General features: G+C 43.3%; 1 protein-coding gene across 1 annotated transcript in view; it reads right to left on the reverse strand.

The window, feature by feature from the left end:
* Positions 1-16,312, reverse strand: part of LOC134929630 (cytidine monophosphate-N-acetylneuraminic acid hydroxylase-like) — a 353,512-nt gene that overhangs the window by 66,712 nt on the left and 270,488 nt on the right. Inside the window, exons 5-6 of the mRNA XM_063925213.1 lie at positions 9,465-9,655; positions 8,455-8,602 (exon numbers count right to left, since the gene is read on the reverse strand). Coding sequence (XP_063781283.1) covers positions 8,455-8,602; positions 9,465-9,655 — 339 coding nt within the window. The remainder of the gene's footprint in view (positions 1-8,454; positions 8,603-9,464; positions 9,656-16,312) is intronic.

A 16,312-nucleotide genomic window follows, 5' to 3' on the forward strand; every position in this document is an offset into this window, starting at 1 on the left:
AACATTTCCTAGGAATTATAGCTGTGTCTCATTTCTGCAAATATATTGAAAGTAACGGCCTGGGTATGTGTGACTGGCGGTCAGGAGACCACCAGTCACAATACCGACGGCAGGATCCTGGCTGTCGGATGGCCGGGGGGGGGGGGCCGCAAGCGGACACCCTCGAGTGGGAATAGTCCCTGTTAGTCGGCATGTCGGCCGGCGGGATTTTTAGATGCTGGGATCCCTGATTCTCCTAACCGGTCACATAAAAGCAACACAAATTAACAAATTATTCTTAGTCACTCTCAAAGCATTAAATAACATTAGTCAGCCCCTCAATGCAAGCTTAGTAAATTAAATATCAAATCAACAAATATAGCAGGATTCAATTATTGAGCATTGAAGTTAGAAATAAAAACCCTCACTATCATTAACTTATAAAGTCTCAAAAATGTAAAATAAAATAAAAATAAGGTGATAGATAAATTGTGTCTATAAAAGTGTATGAAATAGTATGTGTACTCTGTTGTAATAGTTTGAGTAGTGCAATAGCAGTGGTGAAACTAGTGTGTAAACAAGGGCTACACAAGGCTTTAGCACTTTATTACTTTAGTGAATTTACACATCATAAACTCATCAGAGTAAAGAGCTGAATAACAGTGTATTCTTACTCAAAGTCCATCATACAGTTGTAAAAGCAAATTACATTGAAATACAATAGCTGTATGATTCAGAATCCAATGTGCATGTCCGTTTTTCTCTAGCTGTCACTTACACATTTACCTGCCAGTGCCACTCATAGCAGGGTTTATATTAAGTAATACTATCTCTGCTACTAGGAGATTCAATGTTCTTATACTTATTGATACAGTAAGTCATACATCTATAACCCCGAACAGCTGAAATTAGTATAACTATATAAGATACCAGAACAAGAGACATAATATGCAGTTCTATTAATTTTGTGATACCGCAAGTCACTTTGGCTATTAGATAATCATAGTCATTATTTTTATCATAACTCCACAGTATAATAAAAATAATAATAATAATAATAATAATAATAATAATAATCCTGCTGTATTTATTTATTTGTTTTATAGCAGATGGAATTTGCACAGCTAAGTGTGCATAAAATATGAAATGCACTAAGTACCTTATTCAGTAAGGATTGCAAATTCTGCTCTTTAGCAGAATATGCTATCTTTTGAATTGCATAGTGGTGGCTGCTCATCGCAGGGCAAGGCCACCCAGCATGCAGCCCACCCACTGCACTCATGCTAAAATTGTGATTGCGCCGCAATTTCAGCGTGATCACTGAAATTGTGGATGCCTCTTGCTGGCACAGCGTGGCTGCGACTGCAGGAGACCCACTGCCATTTTTTTGTTCGGAGTGACTGCGCGCGTCAACGTGCAGTCACCCCAAAAATGCCGATATGTCCCCCTTTCACACTGCAACACCCTGTTTACCCCTGCAATGCACCATCACCTGCCCTGCGAACCATTAGCATTTACTTCTCGTGCACGCTCAGGACAGGACCAAAGCATTCGCAGAGGGGGCCATTGTAAAAACTGTGGTTGGATCGCGATTTGCGATCCAACCTGAATTAGGTTCTGAATTTTTGTAGTAATTTAAAACTCAGGGGTCTATTTAGCAAAAAAAATTCACTTAAATCATACAGAAATTATAGTTTCTGTGATAGTTTCTGCATGACTTAAGTGTCATTGATCTGTAGGAAAGGGTGAGCAAAGATTATAACGCAATTATCTTCTCCGTTACAGGCATATTTATAAAAATAGTTTTAACAAAAATGTATTAAAGGACTTTGGGGTATATTTACTAAAATTCGTATTTTCCCGACTGAGGTTAAAGTTCAATCACGAATGACATCGAAAGTGTAAAGTTGCAACTCTTTGAATTTATTACGACTAATTTACTAAGCTGTCGTATTCTGCATTTTCGTATTTACCGATGTCGATGTCATTCGTTTGTTTTTTTTGCAGTGTTTTACGTGAGTGACTTGTAAAACACTGCCGACTTTAACACAATGAATCTCGGCCGGATCTGAGAGATCCGTGCTGGGCTTCATTGTGCACCTTTATTAAAATAGAAATCATTGTTAAAATAAAAATAAAAAAATAAAATTTCCCACCCCTTCCCACTGAAAAACATGCACGGATCTCATGGATCCGTGCATGCCTATCCGAACACGGTAAAAAAAAGCAGGTCTGTTTTTTTTTTTAGCACTTTTTCACGATTTGTATTTTAGCACGGCAGTGTTTGGCTATTGTCGGCAGTGTTTGTGATTTGCACTTTTTAGTAAATGACCGGTTTCTACCAAATTCCAGGCGTATTTGACCGATGGTGTATTGATTCGTAATTTTTTCCTAGGACTTCCAAAATAATACGAATGCCCTCATCACTGCCGTGATTTGAGTTTAGTAAATTCCCGAGATGACACTTTGAAGAAAAAACATCATCTCGGTCAAAATCGGGATCTTAGTAAATATACCCCTTTGAGAGCACTTTTCGTGAAAAACTCTAAGTCCTTTAATTTATATATTTGAAGTAAGCAAATTGCATTTCCCATTCTTATAACTGCAAATTCAATATGTCCGAATTTACTAAGGGAATTTGTGTAAAAATACCAGTGGTGGGAGCACTGCAATAACACAGCTATCTGGAGATGGCAATAAGCAGGGTTCACCCATTCCTCGACTCCTGCTCTGACAGGCAGAGCAGAGCTGGGAGCTGGTCCATGTGATCAGCTTTGGCGTCTAAGTAGACCACAAGCTGATCACTGTACACGGTGTCCCTAAAGTCTAGATACAGAGTTATTGCATTGAGTTCATGTAAATCTTGCAAAGCGCATCAACCTTTGCCTCACAAATGATGGAAATCATATTGATGACGTTATTTGTTATTATTCCAATTAAATAAAATGTTGTTGAAAATGTCATTAATTTTATTTCTTGAAAATATGCATTGTGCATTATTGCCTATGTGTCCATACTTTAGGGATACCCTGTATAATAAAAAATAGTTTATATAAAAATACCTGCACCCAGGGGTGCATTTATCAGTGAGCTCTCTCCTCCAGTCAGCTGTTTGCCAGGATCCTGGTCTCTGACCCTGGTCATCTGTACTGTAAACGGGCAACTCACTTTACAGCATATGAGATGCCATATGAGATGCCAGTTTACAGCACAGCTGCCCGGGGTCACAGAGCATGAGCCCGGCAACCAGCTGAATGGAGGAAAGACACATCAATCACTGATCACCAGGCTGGTAAGTATAAGTGGATGGGAGAGCGCAATGGGATGGGGAGGGTACCCGAAGGTGGGGGATGTGCAGTACAATCTCAAAGTATTTTTCTTGAAAAATATTCTGAGATTTGAGGAAAGTGGATTCACAGGGATAGATTCAGAGGGGCAGAGCTTTCTCACAAGCTCTGTCCCTACATGTGATAACTGATACATCCCTGTGATGTATTCAATTATCGCATTCTGGATTGGGGTGAATTTATCTCATCCCATCTGCATCTGACATGAGGATTGTGATAAATATGCCCCTTAATGTCTGACTCCTAAATCATTGCATTGTAGTGAGCAAATCATTGCTTTCTACAGCGCCTGTTTTCTGCTACGCAGCAAACAGATAAACATTAAGCAAATCCTTAAAATCTGACTTTATATAATTTGAGAATTGCGTTATATGAGGAAAGTCCTTATTTCTGCCGATAACTATAGGAACAGAGGGAACTCATCAAATCAGTCCCTGCAGGCAGCTGAAACTCCTTCGGATATGAAGGTCTCCCACAGCCCTGCCTGTCACCTCTCCAGTGCAGATTTCGAAGTGCTGGCCCGTACTCCCCCTCCTCCTTCCTCCAGCCAGCCTTTTTCTGCTCCACCATGAGGGATAATTTAACTTGCCCACAAGCTTCGTCATCCTCCCAGCAAGCCTGCTGCTGCTCCATGCAGAATGATTTAATAACCCGCACCCCTCCTCCTCCTCTTTCCAGCCAGCCTGCTGCTGCTGCTCCATGCGGGATGTTTTTTCTACCTACACACCACCTCCTCCCTCCAGCCAGCCTGCTGCTGCTCAATGTGGGATGTTTTTTCTACCTATACACCAGCTCCTCCCTCCAGCCAGCCTGCTGCTGCTCCATGCAGAATGATTTAGCAATTTAGCAACCCGCACCCCTCCTCCTCCTCTTTCCAGCCAGCCTGCTGCTGCTCAATGTGGGATGTTTTTTCTACCTATACACCACCGCCTCCCTCCAGCCAGCCTGCTGCTTCTCTGTGCAGGATGATTTATCTGCCTGCACCCCTCCTCCTTCCTCCAGCCAGCCAGCCTGCTGCTTCTCTGTGCAGGATGATTTAACAAACCGCACCCCTCCTCCTCCTCCTCCTCTTTCCAGCCAGCCTGCTGCTGCTCCATGCGGGATGTTTTTTCTACCTACACACCACCTCCTCCCTCCAGCCAGCCTGCTGCTTCTCTGTGCAGGATGATTAATCTGCCTGCACCCCTCCTCCTTCCTCCAGCCAGCCAGCCTGCTGCTGTTCCATGCAGGATGATTCCTGTCCACACTTCATGGATGACAGTCTAGACTCTAGATGGCATTAGCACGGTGTAGCCTATGGGCTACACTTTGCAGAGTCCCAGCGCTGGAGTGAACACATTGAAGGGAAATTTAAGTCTTTAATCTCTGCATTAATACTAGCATCAATGCATTTATGTGTCTTTTAATGTAACACCGACAGGGCAGCCATTAAATATAACTTGGACCAGTCCAGTTCTATTTATACTCCTTTTATACATAAGCCCCGGCTTGTAAAAGAAATAAGAATCAAATAAGGTTTGAGATAAAAAATATGGTATTAAAAAAAAAAGGGCAGACTAGATGGGCCAAGTGGTTCTTATCTGCCATCAAATTCTATGTTTCTATGTTGTACATGGGACAGTATGGGGTCTATTTACTAAGTCCTAGATGGAGATAAAGTGGACGGAGATAAAGCACCAGCCAATCACCTCCTAACTGCCATGTTACAGGCTGTGTTTGAAAAATGACAGTTAGGAGCTGATTGGCTGGTGCTTTATCTCCGGCCACATTAGGTCCTCCCAAGGCTTAGTAAATAGACCCCTATGCCCAGGTTGAAGCTAGGGTTTTCTGTACTTAGAGAAAACATCTTTAAGCTTTCAGTGGATGCATGGAGATGATTTAATCTCCAAGTGCTACTGTCCCCTGCCAAATCATTTCTTTTAGGTATGAACCTGGTCATCAAGACATTGGCCATACCTTTCACACACAAGCCGGGGCACTTACCCGGGTTGCAGGTCAGTTGCAGGGGCACGGACCCAGGACTGTGAACCTGTGTCAGACACTTTCAGGCATAAGCAGGACCTGGGTTGATGCACGTGCACTGACATGGTATTCATTGAATATATCTTGGATAAGCCCAGTATAATTTAGAAGTGATGCCCTATTGAGGGCATTGCAATATACTGTATAAAATCTAAGTCATTCTTAAATGGAACATACATTTGTAGCTCTTTGTATGTAGAGCTGCTGCATAAATTTGTTGAATAGACTGCAACACAGTCAGCATTGTGTCCTACATAGCAGGAAGTGCATTAAAAAATATCACACACTGCAATAATGATTAAGGAGAGGATATTTATGTATCAAGCCTCCTAAAGACTGGAGTAAAGTTGCCCATTGCAACAAATCAACTACTAGCTAGCATTTCTCAAGCACATTTTATAAAATGATAAGTAGAAGCTGATTGGTTTCTCCACTTGTCCACTTATTTACTCTTCAGAAGGTTTGATACATCTACCCCTAAGATTTTTAATTTAACACAGTACTTAGTACATAATATATGGAAGTGCAGCAAAATTATAGTTGCTTTTACCAAACATTATATTGCTGTTTAGAAGCAAAATACTATGGTTTTACATTACACATTTAGAGAAAAGAAAGAGATCACAAAACGGAGACCGTTTGTGATAACCCGGCGCTGTAATAGTGTAAATAGTTATATATTTGAGATGTTTCAGCAGCTAAGCATAAACAACTTGCCAGGTTGCAACGTTAAAATCTAGAGAGAAAAAAAGGAGGGGAGTATGCTTTGCGCTTGAAACAATATATCAAAAATTAGATGTGCAGTCGGACAAAGAAGATAGACTCAGTACAACTTCAAAATGATAATAAAAAAACACTTTTATGGTATCAATTAAAGCAGAGTATGCCACATATAGAATGAATTAAAATAATGACAGTTTTACAATTTTTTAGATAAACTAAACTGAAAATAAAAATAAACATAAGAATAAAAATAAAACAGTTAAATGATTATATTCAAATGGTGATAATAAAAAAATCACAACACTGGCGTCCCAGTGTATTATTTTGGGTTTGTAATTCCCGCAGGGATAATTGACAGTCTCACAGTCTCAGATATTAATATAGTTCTTTAAAGGAAAGGTGCAATCTGTAATTAATGCTCCCGTGCTGGTTCCTGCGTTAGTGTAGAAACAGGGTCCTCATTAAATGAAATACACGAGGAGTAATAATGTGTGCTTTATTTCCTGTTATAATTACAGCTGGTAGTTGCCGTCTTTCCCGGTAAGGTTTTGTTAATTATAAATATAGCAGCAATGTTCAATTTAGATGGATTTAGCCGCCGTGAACAAACTACTGGGAACGGTTGTTAGGCCCCACAGTGGGGGTCACACAGAACTCACCCGACCAGTGTTTGTACAGCCGTGCGGCAATGATGAATCCAGCGTGCGGCAAAAAGCTGTGACCGAAGCTGTCACGGTTATGCTGAGCTGCGGACTGGGTCCTTTCGGCGGGTATCACCAAGTGAGAAGTGTATCGAGAGTGGGCGTCAACGCGTTTCGTCTCCTAGCAACGGAGACTTCCTCCGTCTTGAGGAAGTCTCCGTTGCTAGGAGACGAAACGCGTTGACGCCCACTCTCGATACACTTCTCACTTGGTGATACCCGCCGAAAGGACCCAGTCCGCAGCTCAGCATAACCGTGACAGCTTCGGTCACAGCTTTTTGCCGCACGCTGGATTCATCATTGCCGCACGGCTGTACAAACACTGGTCGGGTGAGTTCTGTGTGACCCCCACTGTGGGGCCTAACAACCGTTCCCAGTAGTTTGTTCACGGCGGCTAAATCCATCTAAATTGAACATTGCTGCTATATTTATAATTAACAAAACCTTACCGGGAAAGACGGCAACTACCAGCTGTAATTATAACAGGAAATAAAGCACACATTATTACTCCTCGTGTATTTCATTTAATGAGGACCCTGTTTCTACACTAACGCAGGAACCAGCACGGGAGCATTAATTACAGATTGCACCTTTCCTTTAAAGAACTATATTAATATCTGAGACTGTGAGACTGTCAATTATCCCTGCGGGAATTACAAACCCAAAATAATACACTGGGACGCCAGTGTTGTGATTTTTTTATTATCACCATTTGAATATAATCATTTAACTGTTTTATTTTTATTCTTATGTTTATTTTTATTTTCAGTTTAGTTTATCTAACAAATTGTAAAACTGTCATTATTTTAATTCATTCTATATGTGGCATACTCTGCTTTAATTGATACCATAAAAGTGTTTTTTTATTATCATTTTGAAGTTGTACTGAGTCTATCTTCTTTGTCCGACTGCACATCTAATTTTTGATATATTGTTTCAAGCGCAAAGCATACTCCCCTCCTTTTTTTCTCTCTAGATTACACATTTAGAGGCCCATTTATTAATGAGTGATAAAACTGGTTGTGAAAGATAAAACTTGTTGCGTATGATCAATTATGCTCCAGTCAATCAGCTCATAACTGTCACGAGTTAGAAAAATGACAGTTGTGGGCTGATTGGCTGGGGCACCATTTATCATTCACAACGAGTTTTATCAATCGATGAAAAGTGGGTCCCTTACATTAGAGGCCAATAACTTTATTAGAGTTTTGGATGTTAAATGATGTCATTTACAGGGGTTGGGTATGGGTTACCGGCGGCCGGGATCCCGGCAGTCCCTGCTAGTTGTCATGACAACTGTCGGGATTAGGGGGGGCAGGATGTAGGTGCTGGTAAAGACCTGCGGTCACATAACTACATCCCAGTTTACTGTATAAATGGTTCTATCATTACCCCAGTGTGCCCATATAGGATTCCTTTCTTGTAATTATTTCCTTGGTATTGATGTGTCCAGTTTTGTTAGCTGCACAAAATGTTTGTAACCAACATCAGGCCCCTAATGGTCATCTAGGTAACAGTTTTTTTTATTAGAAATTAAGCTGATAAATGTAGTTGCTTTCAAGAAGACAATGTTTTCACCCACTGACTTGTGTTATTTTAGCGTAATACATGGTAAGCCTGAAATGTAACTTGTTTTCTGAAAATAATTATTAGTTTAAGAGAGAAAAGAAAAGTTTCCCGACCTGTTGCCAAACCCCAAAAGGCACAACATTGACATTTGTTAGGGTTACTCCACTTTGGTCCAAGTACCAAAACACAGGTCTCTCAGTATTGCCAACAAATATTGGAACATCTGGTCTTCTCACAGATAGCTTCCTCAGTGTAGGATAACTAGAGATCAGGAGAGTCATAGTATCATTTTATATATATTTCAAAATGATAAACATTTCTAGTATTACTATTATTTAAAGTCTGCAGCACAGTATGGTAACTACAAATTGTTATGGCAGTGGTTCCCAAAACTGGAAATAGGGACTATAATAACAAATGTGCTTCATGAGAATATTAGGACATCATAGAGAAAATACGAGTATATCCTGCTCAGAAATGTAATTTATTATATAGTAAATAAATCAAAATACTCAGGTATAGGGGGTATCCAATTATCTGCAGTAATTTACTGCGGATAATGGATTCTCCAGAGGCTACCTAATATGCCCCGATAGTCAGTGACTATGCCATAGGACATACATAATCGGCAGGTGTAGAATGCCATAAGTAGTGATGAAAAACAGAATAAACTGCTAAATGGCATTTGGTATGGGATGCTGGCAGCCAGGATCCCAACAGCTAGCATACCATTGCTGGGATCCTGGCCGCTAGAATGCCGACAGGGGGTCGAGTAAATCCAAGCTCCTTGTGGGCTCGCGGTACTCACCATGCTGCGGGCTTGGTGGGTCGCTGTGCTCGCCACAGGTTCTATTCCCACTCTATGGGTGTCGTGGACACCCACGAGTGGGAATAGTCTCTGTTGACCAAGATTCCGCCTGGAGGCATTGTCAGTGATCAGGATTCCGGTGTCTGTATCCTGACTGCCGGGATTCCGAGCGCCAGCAATGTAACTACATCCCGTTATATGTACTTTAGGATACATGGGGAAAAAAAACCTTGTCTTGAAAATAGATTCCCAAGCTACCTGGATAATACAGTAAATCCCACATTTTAAAATACATTTACTGGTTTTGAAAGATACCTAAGATGATCAGAGTGCATGTGGCTTATATAAATTAAGTCAGCATGACACAGTCTTTCCAGCCAATCTGGTGGAGGCTCATGCAGTAACCACCATCCTCGAGCAAAAGCTGGACCAATCAGCCACGGATCAAAGACCATGTACTTCTCACCAAGCTTCACTTCCATGCAGGCATGAGTTAGATAGGTAATCTGCAAAAGCAAAGCCACCAGGTTTAGTCTCAGTTATTTACCACTTCAACACAGATTTATGGTTTGAAACAGCATTATATGACATTTATACAAATCACAGCTGTGTATTAGTGCATTGATTAAAGTTAGCTGTGGTGTGCTTATTAATGTAATTACACTGAAGATACAAGGAGAATAATGGGGAAAATGGTTGGTGTGTAAACTGAGTGCTACGAATGCCTCATCCATGATTTTGCCGTGCCCCTTATGGTTTTACACAATGGCCCACTTGTGTGGACTTTCCATCCAGGATAAGTTACCAGCCAGCCTCTGTACCAGATTCCTGCCTAATGATTACTTCCTCCCACTCCTACCTTCAAGATTTTTAATGTGCTGCTCCCTTTCTCTGGAATTGTCTACATCTCCCCCTCAGACTCTCCACCTCTCTACAAAACTTCAAATGGGCTCTCAAGTCCCCTTCTTCACCAAACCTCATCATACTACCCCTCTGTTCCACGCTCCCTGTCTACACAATCTTTGTCACCCCTGTCTGTCTGCTCCTCCGCTTTAGAATGTAAGCTCTCATGAGCAGGGCCCTCTTCCCTCATGTGCTTATCCTTTTCTTATTTTAATAATCTTTGCACCAAATCCCGCGGTTTTCTGCTAACCTGATACTTATTGCAGTGTCATCTGCTGATGTAGATATGTTTATTTACCCTGTACGTCTTATCCTGTACTTTTACTATCTTGACTTCAACTGTAAGTCACTGTTTTCCTGTTTTAATTATTCTATTACAGTGGTTCTCAACTGCGGTCCTCAAGTACCCCCAACAGTTCATGTTTTCCAGGTCTCCTCACAGGATTGCAAGTGAAATAATTAGCTCCACCTGTGGGTCTTTTAAAATGTGTCAGTGAGTAATGAAAACACCTGTTCAACTGCTCGGTGACCTGGAAAACATGAACTGTTGGGGGTACTTGAGGACCGAGGTTGAGAACCACTGTAAATCTATTATGTACTCTGTAATTGGGTGCTGTGAATCCCTTGTGGCACCATCTAAAGGATGATAATAATAATAATAATAATAATAATAATATGACTTAGAGGTCTTAATTAATATGTAAAAAAAATGCATAATTAACAGTTCTCCAAAGTTAGTGGGAAAGAAATCACTAATTTATCTGCATTTTCATTTCTCCTGTTTTCCTGGTATCAGCATTATACAGTATGTAATACATTACTGTATGTAATGGGAGCTGTTCAGTAACAATATTTACAGTGCTTTTCTGAAAAAACATAGGCGGCGGGATGTAATGGCGACCTAGTTTGCCAGAGGTGCGGGATGCCGGATAAACTCAGATGTTTTTTTTTAAAGCAGCAGTCATTTAGAAGGCATGGATTTGCCTCGTAAATGACTGTCGCTTTAAAAAATATCAGAGTTTGGCAGGCATTCCGCACGTCCGGCAAACTCGGACGCCATTACAGCCTGTCGAATGTGTCTTTTTACCTGCAGAAATGGAGACAAGCAAGGAAGAGGTGTTGTCTTTCTTGCTTTTCTCCACTGCCCCCGACCAAGTCCCTCCTCTTTGCTCTCCTGTCCTCCAGCTGACTCTCTCTTATCCACTTCCCCCAACCAGCTGCCCAATCAACATCGTTCTATGATACTGAGGTAAACGGCTGTCCTGGCACTTAAAAAATATAAATTAGGTGATAATTACATAGTTAAAGGCAGCAACTTTTCGTATTGCTTTTCACCATGCTATGTAAAATAAGAATTTACTTACCGATAATTCTATTTCTCATAGTCCGTAGTGGATGCTGGGGACTCCGTAAGGACCATGGGGAATAGCGGCTCCGCAGGAGACTGGGCACATCTAAAGAAAGCTTTAGGACTAACTGGTGTGCACTGGCTCCTCCCCCTATGACCCTCCTCCAAGCCTCAGTTAGGATACTGTGCCCGGACGAGCGTACACAATAAGGAAGGATTTTGAATCCCGGGTAAGACTCATACCAGCCACACCAATCACACCGTATAACTTGTGATCTGAACCCAGTTAACAGTATGATAACAGAGGAGCCTCTGAAAAGATGGCTCCCAACAATAATAACCCGATTTTTGTAACAATAACTATGTACAAGTATTGCAGACAATCCGCACTTGGGATGGGCGCCCAGCATCCACTACGGACTATGAGAAATAGAATTATCGGTAAGTAAATTCTTATTTTCTCTAACGTCCTAAGTGGATGCTGGGGACTCCGTAAGGACCATGGGGATTATACCAAAGCTCCCAAACGGGCGGGAGAGTGCGGATGACTCTGCAGCACCGAATGAGAGAACTCCAGGTCCTCCTCAGCCAGGGTATCAAATTTGTAGAATTTAGCAAACGTGTTTGCCCCTGACCAAGTAGCTGCTCGGCAAAGTTGTAAAGCCGAGACCCCTCGGGCAGCCGCCCAAGATGAGCCCACTTTCCTTGTGGAACGGGCTTTTACAGATTTTAGCTGTGGCAGGCCTGCCACAGAATGTGCAAGCTGAATTGTACTACAAATCCAACGAGCAATAGTCTGCTTAGAAGCAGGAGCACCCAGCTTGTTGGGTGCATACAGGATAAACAGCGAGTCAGATTTCCTGACTCCAGCCGTCCTGGAAACATATTTTCAGGACCCTGACAACATCCAGCAACTTGGATTCCTCCAAGTCCCTAGTAGCCGCAGGCACCACAATAGGTTGGTTCAGGTGAAAACGCTGGAACCACCTTAGGGAGAAACTGAGGACGAGTCCTCAATTCCGCCCTGTCCGAATGGAAAATCAGATAAGGGCTTTTACAGGATAAAGCCGCCAATTTTGACACGCGCCTGGCCCAGGCCAGGGCCAACAGCATGACCACTTTCCATGTGAGATATTTTAACTCCACAGATTTAAGTGGTTCAAACCAATGTGACTTTTGGAACCCAAACTACATTGAGATCCCAAATTGCAACTGGAGGCACAAAAGGAGGCTGTATATGCAGTACCCCTTTTACAAACGTCTAAACTTCAGGGACTGAAGCTAGTTCTTTTTTGGAAGAAAATTGACAGGGCCGAAATCTGAACCTTAATGGACCCCAATTTCAGGCCCATAGACACTCCTGTTTGCAGGAAATGTAGGAATCGACCCAGTTGAATTTCCTCCGTCGGGCCTTACTGGCCTCGCACTACGCAACATATTTTCGCCAATTGCGGTGATAATGTTTTTGCGGTTACATCCTTCCTGGCTTTAGATCAGGATATGGATGACTTCATCCGGAATGCCTTTTTTCCTTCAGGATCCGGTGTTCAACCGGCATGCCGTCAAACGCAGCCGCGGTAAGTCTTGGAACAGACAGGGTCCTTGCTGGAGCAGGTCCCTTCTTAGAGGTAGAGGCCACGGATCCTCCGTGAGCATCTCTTGAAGTTCCGGTTACCAAGTCCTTCTTGGCCAATCCGGAGCCACGAATATAGTGCTTTCTCCTCTCCATCTTATCAATCTCAGTACCTTGGGTATGAGAGGCAGAGGAGGGAACACATACACTGACTGGTACACCCACGGTGTTACCAGAGCATCTACAACTATTGCCTGAGGGTCTCTTGACCTGGCGCAATACCTGTCGAGTTTTTTAATCATGTGGACGACTTCTGGGTGAAGTCCCCACTCTCCCGGGTGGAGGTCGTGCTGAGGAAGTCTGCTTCCCAGTTGTCCACTCCCGGAATGAATACTGTTGACAGTGCTATCACATGATTTTCCGCCCAGCGAAGAATCCCTGCAGCTTCTGCCATTGCCCTCCTGCTTCTTGTGCCACCCTGTCTGTTTACGTGGGTGACTGCCATGATGTTGTCCGACTGGATCAACACCGGCTGACCTTGAAGCAGAGGTCTTGCTAAGCTTAGAGCATTGTAAATGGCCCTTAGCTTCAGGATATTTATGTGAAGTGATGTATCCAGGCTTGACCCTAAGCCCTGGATATTCCTTCCCTGTGTGACTGCTCCCCAGCCTCGCAGGCTGGCATCCGTGGTCACCAGGACCCAGTCCTGAATGCCGAATCTGCGGCCCTCTAGAAGATGAGCACTCTGCAACCACCACAGGATGGATACCCTTGTCCTTGGTGACAGGGTTATCCGCTGATGCATCTGAAAATGCGACCCGGACCATTTGTCCAGTAGGTTCCACTGGAAAGTTCTTGCGTGGAATCTAACGAATGGGATTGCTTCGTAGGAAGCCACCATTTTTACCCAGAACCCTTGTGCATTGATGCACTGAGACTTGGTTCGGTTTTAGGAGGTTCCTGACTAGCTCGGATAACTCCCTGGCTTTCTCTTCCGGGAGAAACACCTTTTTTCTGGACTGTGTCCAGGAACATCCCTAGGAAACAGAAGACAAGTCGTCGGAACCAGCTGCGATTTTGGAATATTGAGAATCCAATCGTGCTGCCGCAACACTACCTGAGATAGTGCTACACCGACTTCCAACTGTTCCCTGGATCTTACCCTTATCAGGGAATCGTCCAAGTAAGGGATAACTAAAATTCCCTTCCTTCGAAGGGATATCATTTCGGCCATTACCTTGGTAAAGACCCGGGGTGCCGTGGACCATCCCTACGGCAGCGTCTGAACTGATAGTGACAGTTCTGTACCATAACCTGAGGTACCCTTGGTGAGAAGGGTAAATTTTGACATGAAGGTAAGCATCCTTGATGTCCCGAGACATCATGTAGTCCCCTTCTTCCAGGTTCGCAATCACTGCTCTGAGTGACTCAATCTTGAATTTGAACCTCTGTATGTAAGTGTTCAAAGATTTTAGATTTTAGATTTAGAATCGGTCTCACCGAGCCGTCTGGCTTCGGTACCACAATAGTGTGGAATAATACCCCGTTCCCTGTTGCAGGAGGGGTACCTTGATTATCACCTGCTGGGAATACAGCTTGTGAATGGCTTCCAAAACTGCCTCCCTGTCAGAGGGAGACGTCGGTAAAGCCGACTTTTGGAAACGGCGAGGGGGAGACGTCTCGAATTTCAATATGTACCCTTGAGATATTACCTGAAGGATCCAGGGGTCTACTTGCGAGTGAGCCCACTGCGCACTGAAATTCATTGAGAACGGGCCCCCACCGTGCCTGAGCTTGTAAGGCCCTAGCGTCATACTGAGGGCTTTGCAGAGGCGGGAAAGGGTTTCTGTTCCTGGGAACTGGGTAATCTCTTCAGCCTTTTTCCTCTCCCTCTGTCACGAGCAGAAAAGAGGAACCTTTTGTCCGCTTGCCAACAAAGGACTGCGCCTGATAATACGGCGTCTTATTTTGAGAGGCGACCTGGGGTACAAACGTGGATTTCCCAGTTGTTGCCGTGGCCACCAGGTCTAAAAGACCGACCCCAAATGTCCCCTTTCAAAGGCAATACTTCCAAATGCCGTTTGGAATCCGCATCACCTGACCATTTTACTGGTAGAATTGGACAACGCACTTATACTTGATGCCAGTCGGCAAATATTCCGCTGTGCATCATGCATATATAGAAATGCATCTTTTAAATGCTCTATAGGCAATAATATACTATCCTTATCTAGGATATCAATATTTCCAGTCAGGGAATCCGACCATGCCAACCCAGCACTGCACCTCCAGGCTGAGGCGATTGCTGGTCGCAGTATAACACCAGTATGTGTGTGAATACATTTTTGGATACCCTCCTGCTTTCTATCAGCAGGATCCTTAAGGGCGGCCATCTCATGAGAGGGTAGAGCCCTTGTTCTTACAAGCGTGTGAGCGCCTTATACCCCCTAGGGGGTGTTTCCCAACGCACCCTAACCTCTGGCGGGAAAGGGTATACAGCCAATACTTTTTAAGAAATTATCAATTGTTATCGGGGGGAAACCCACGCATCAATCACACACCTCATTTTATTTCTTAGATTCAGGAAAACTACAGGTAGTTTTTCCCTCACCGAACATAATACCCCTTTTTGGTGGTACTCGTATTATCAGAAATGTATAAAACATTTTCCATTGTCTCAATCATGTAACGTGTGGCCCTACTGGAAATCACGGTTGTCTCTTCACCGTCGACACAGGAGTCAGTATCCGTGTCAGCGTCTGTATCTGCCATCTGAGGTAACGGGCGCTTTAGAGCCCATGACGGCCTATGAGACGTCTGGACAGGCACAAGCTGAGTAGCCGGCTGTCTCATGTCAACCACTGTTTTTTTTTATACAGAGCTGACACTGTCACGTAATTTTCAACAGTACATCCACTCAGGTGTCGACCCCCTAGGTGGTGACATCACTGTTACAGACACTCTGCTCCGTCTCCACATCATTTTTCTCCTCATACATGTCGACACAAACGTACCGACACACAGCACACACACAGGGAATGCTCTGATAGAGGACAGGACCCCACTAGCCCTTTGGGGAGACAGAGGGAGAGTATGCCAGCACACACCAGAGCGCTATATATATATATAGGGATAACCTTATATAAGTGTTTTTCCCCTTATAGCTGCTGTATGTTTTAATACTGCGCCTAATTAGTGCCCCCCTCTCTTTTTTTAACCCTTTCTGTAGTGTAGTGACTGCAGGGAAGAGCCAGGGAGCTTCCCTCCAACTGAGCTGTGAGGGAAAATAGCGCCAGTGTGCTGAGATAGGCTCCGCCCCCTTTTCGGCGGCCTTATCTC

This window comes from Pseudophryne corroboree, chromosome 5, assembly GCF_028390025.1.
Source record: "Pseudophryne corroboree isolate aPseCor3 chromosome 5, aPseCor3.hap2, whole genome shotgun sequence".
NCBI lineage: Eukaryota > Metazoa > Chordata > Amphibia > Anura > Myobatrachidae > Pseudophryne > Pseudophryne corroboree.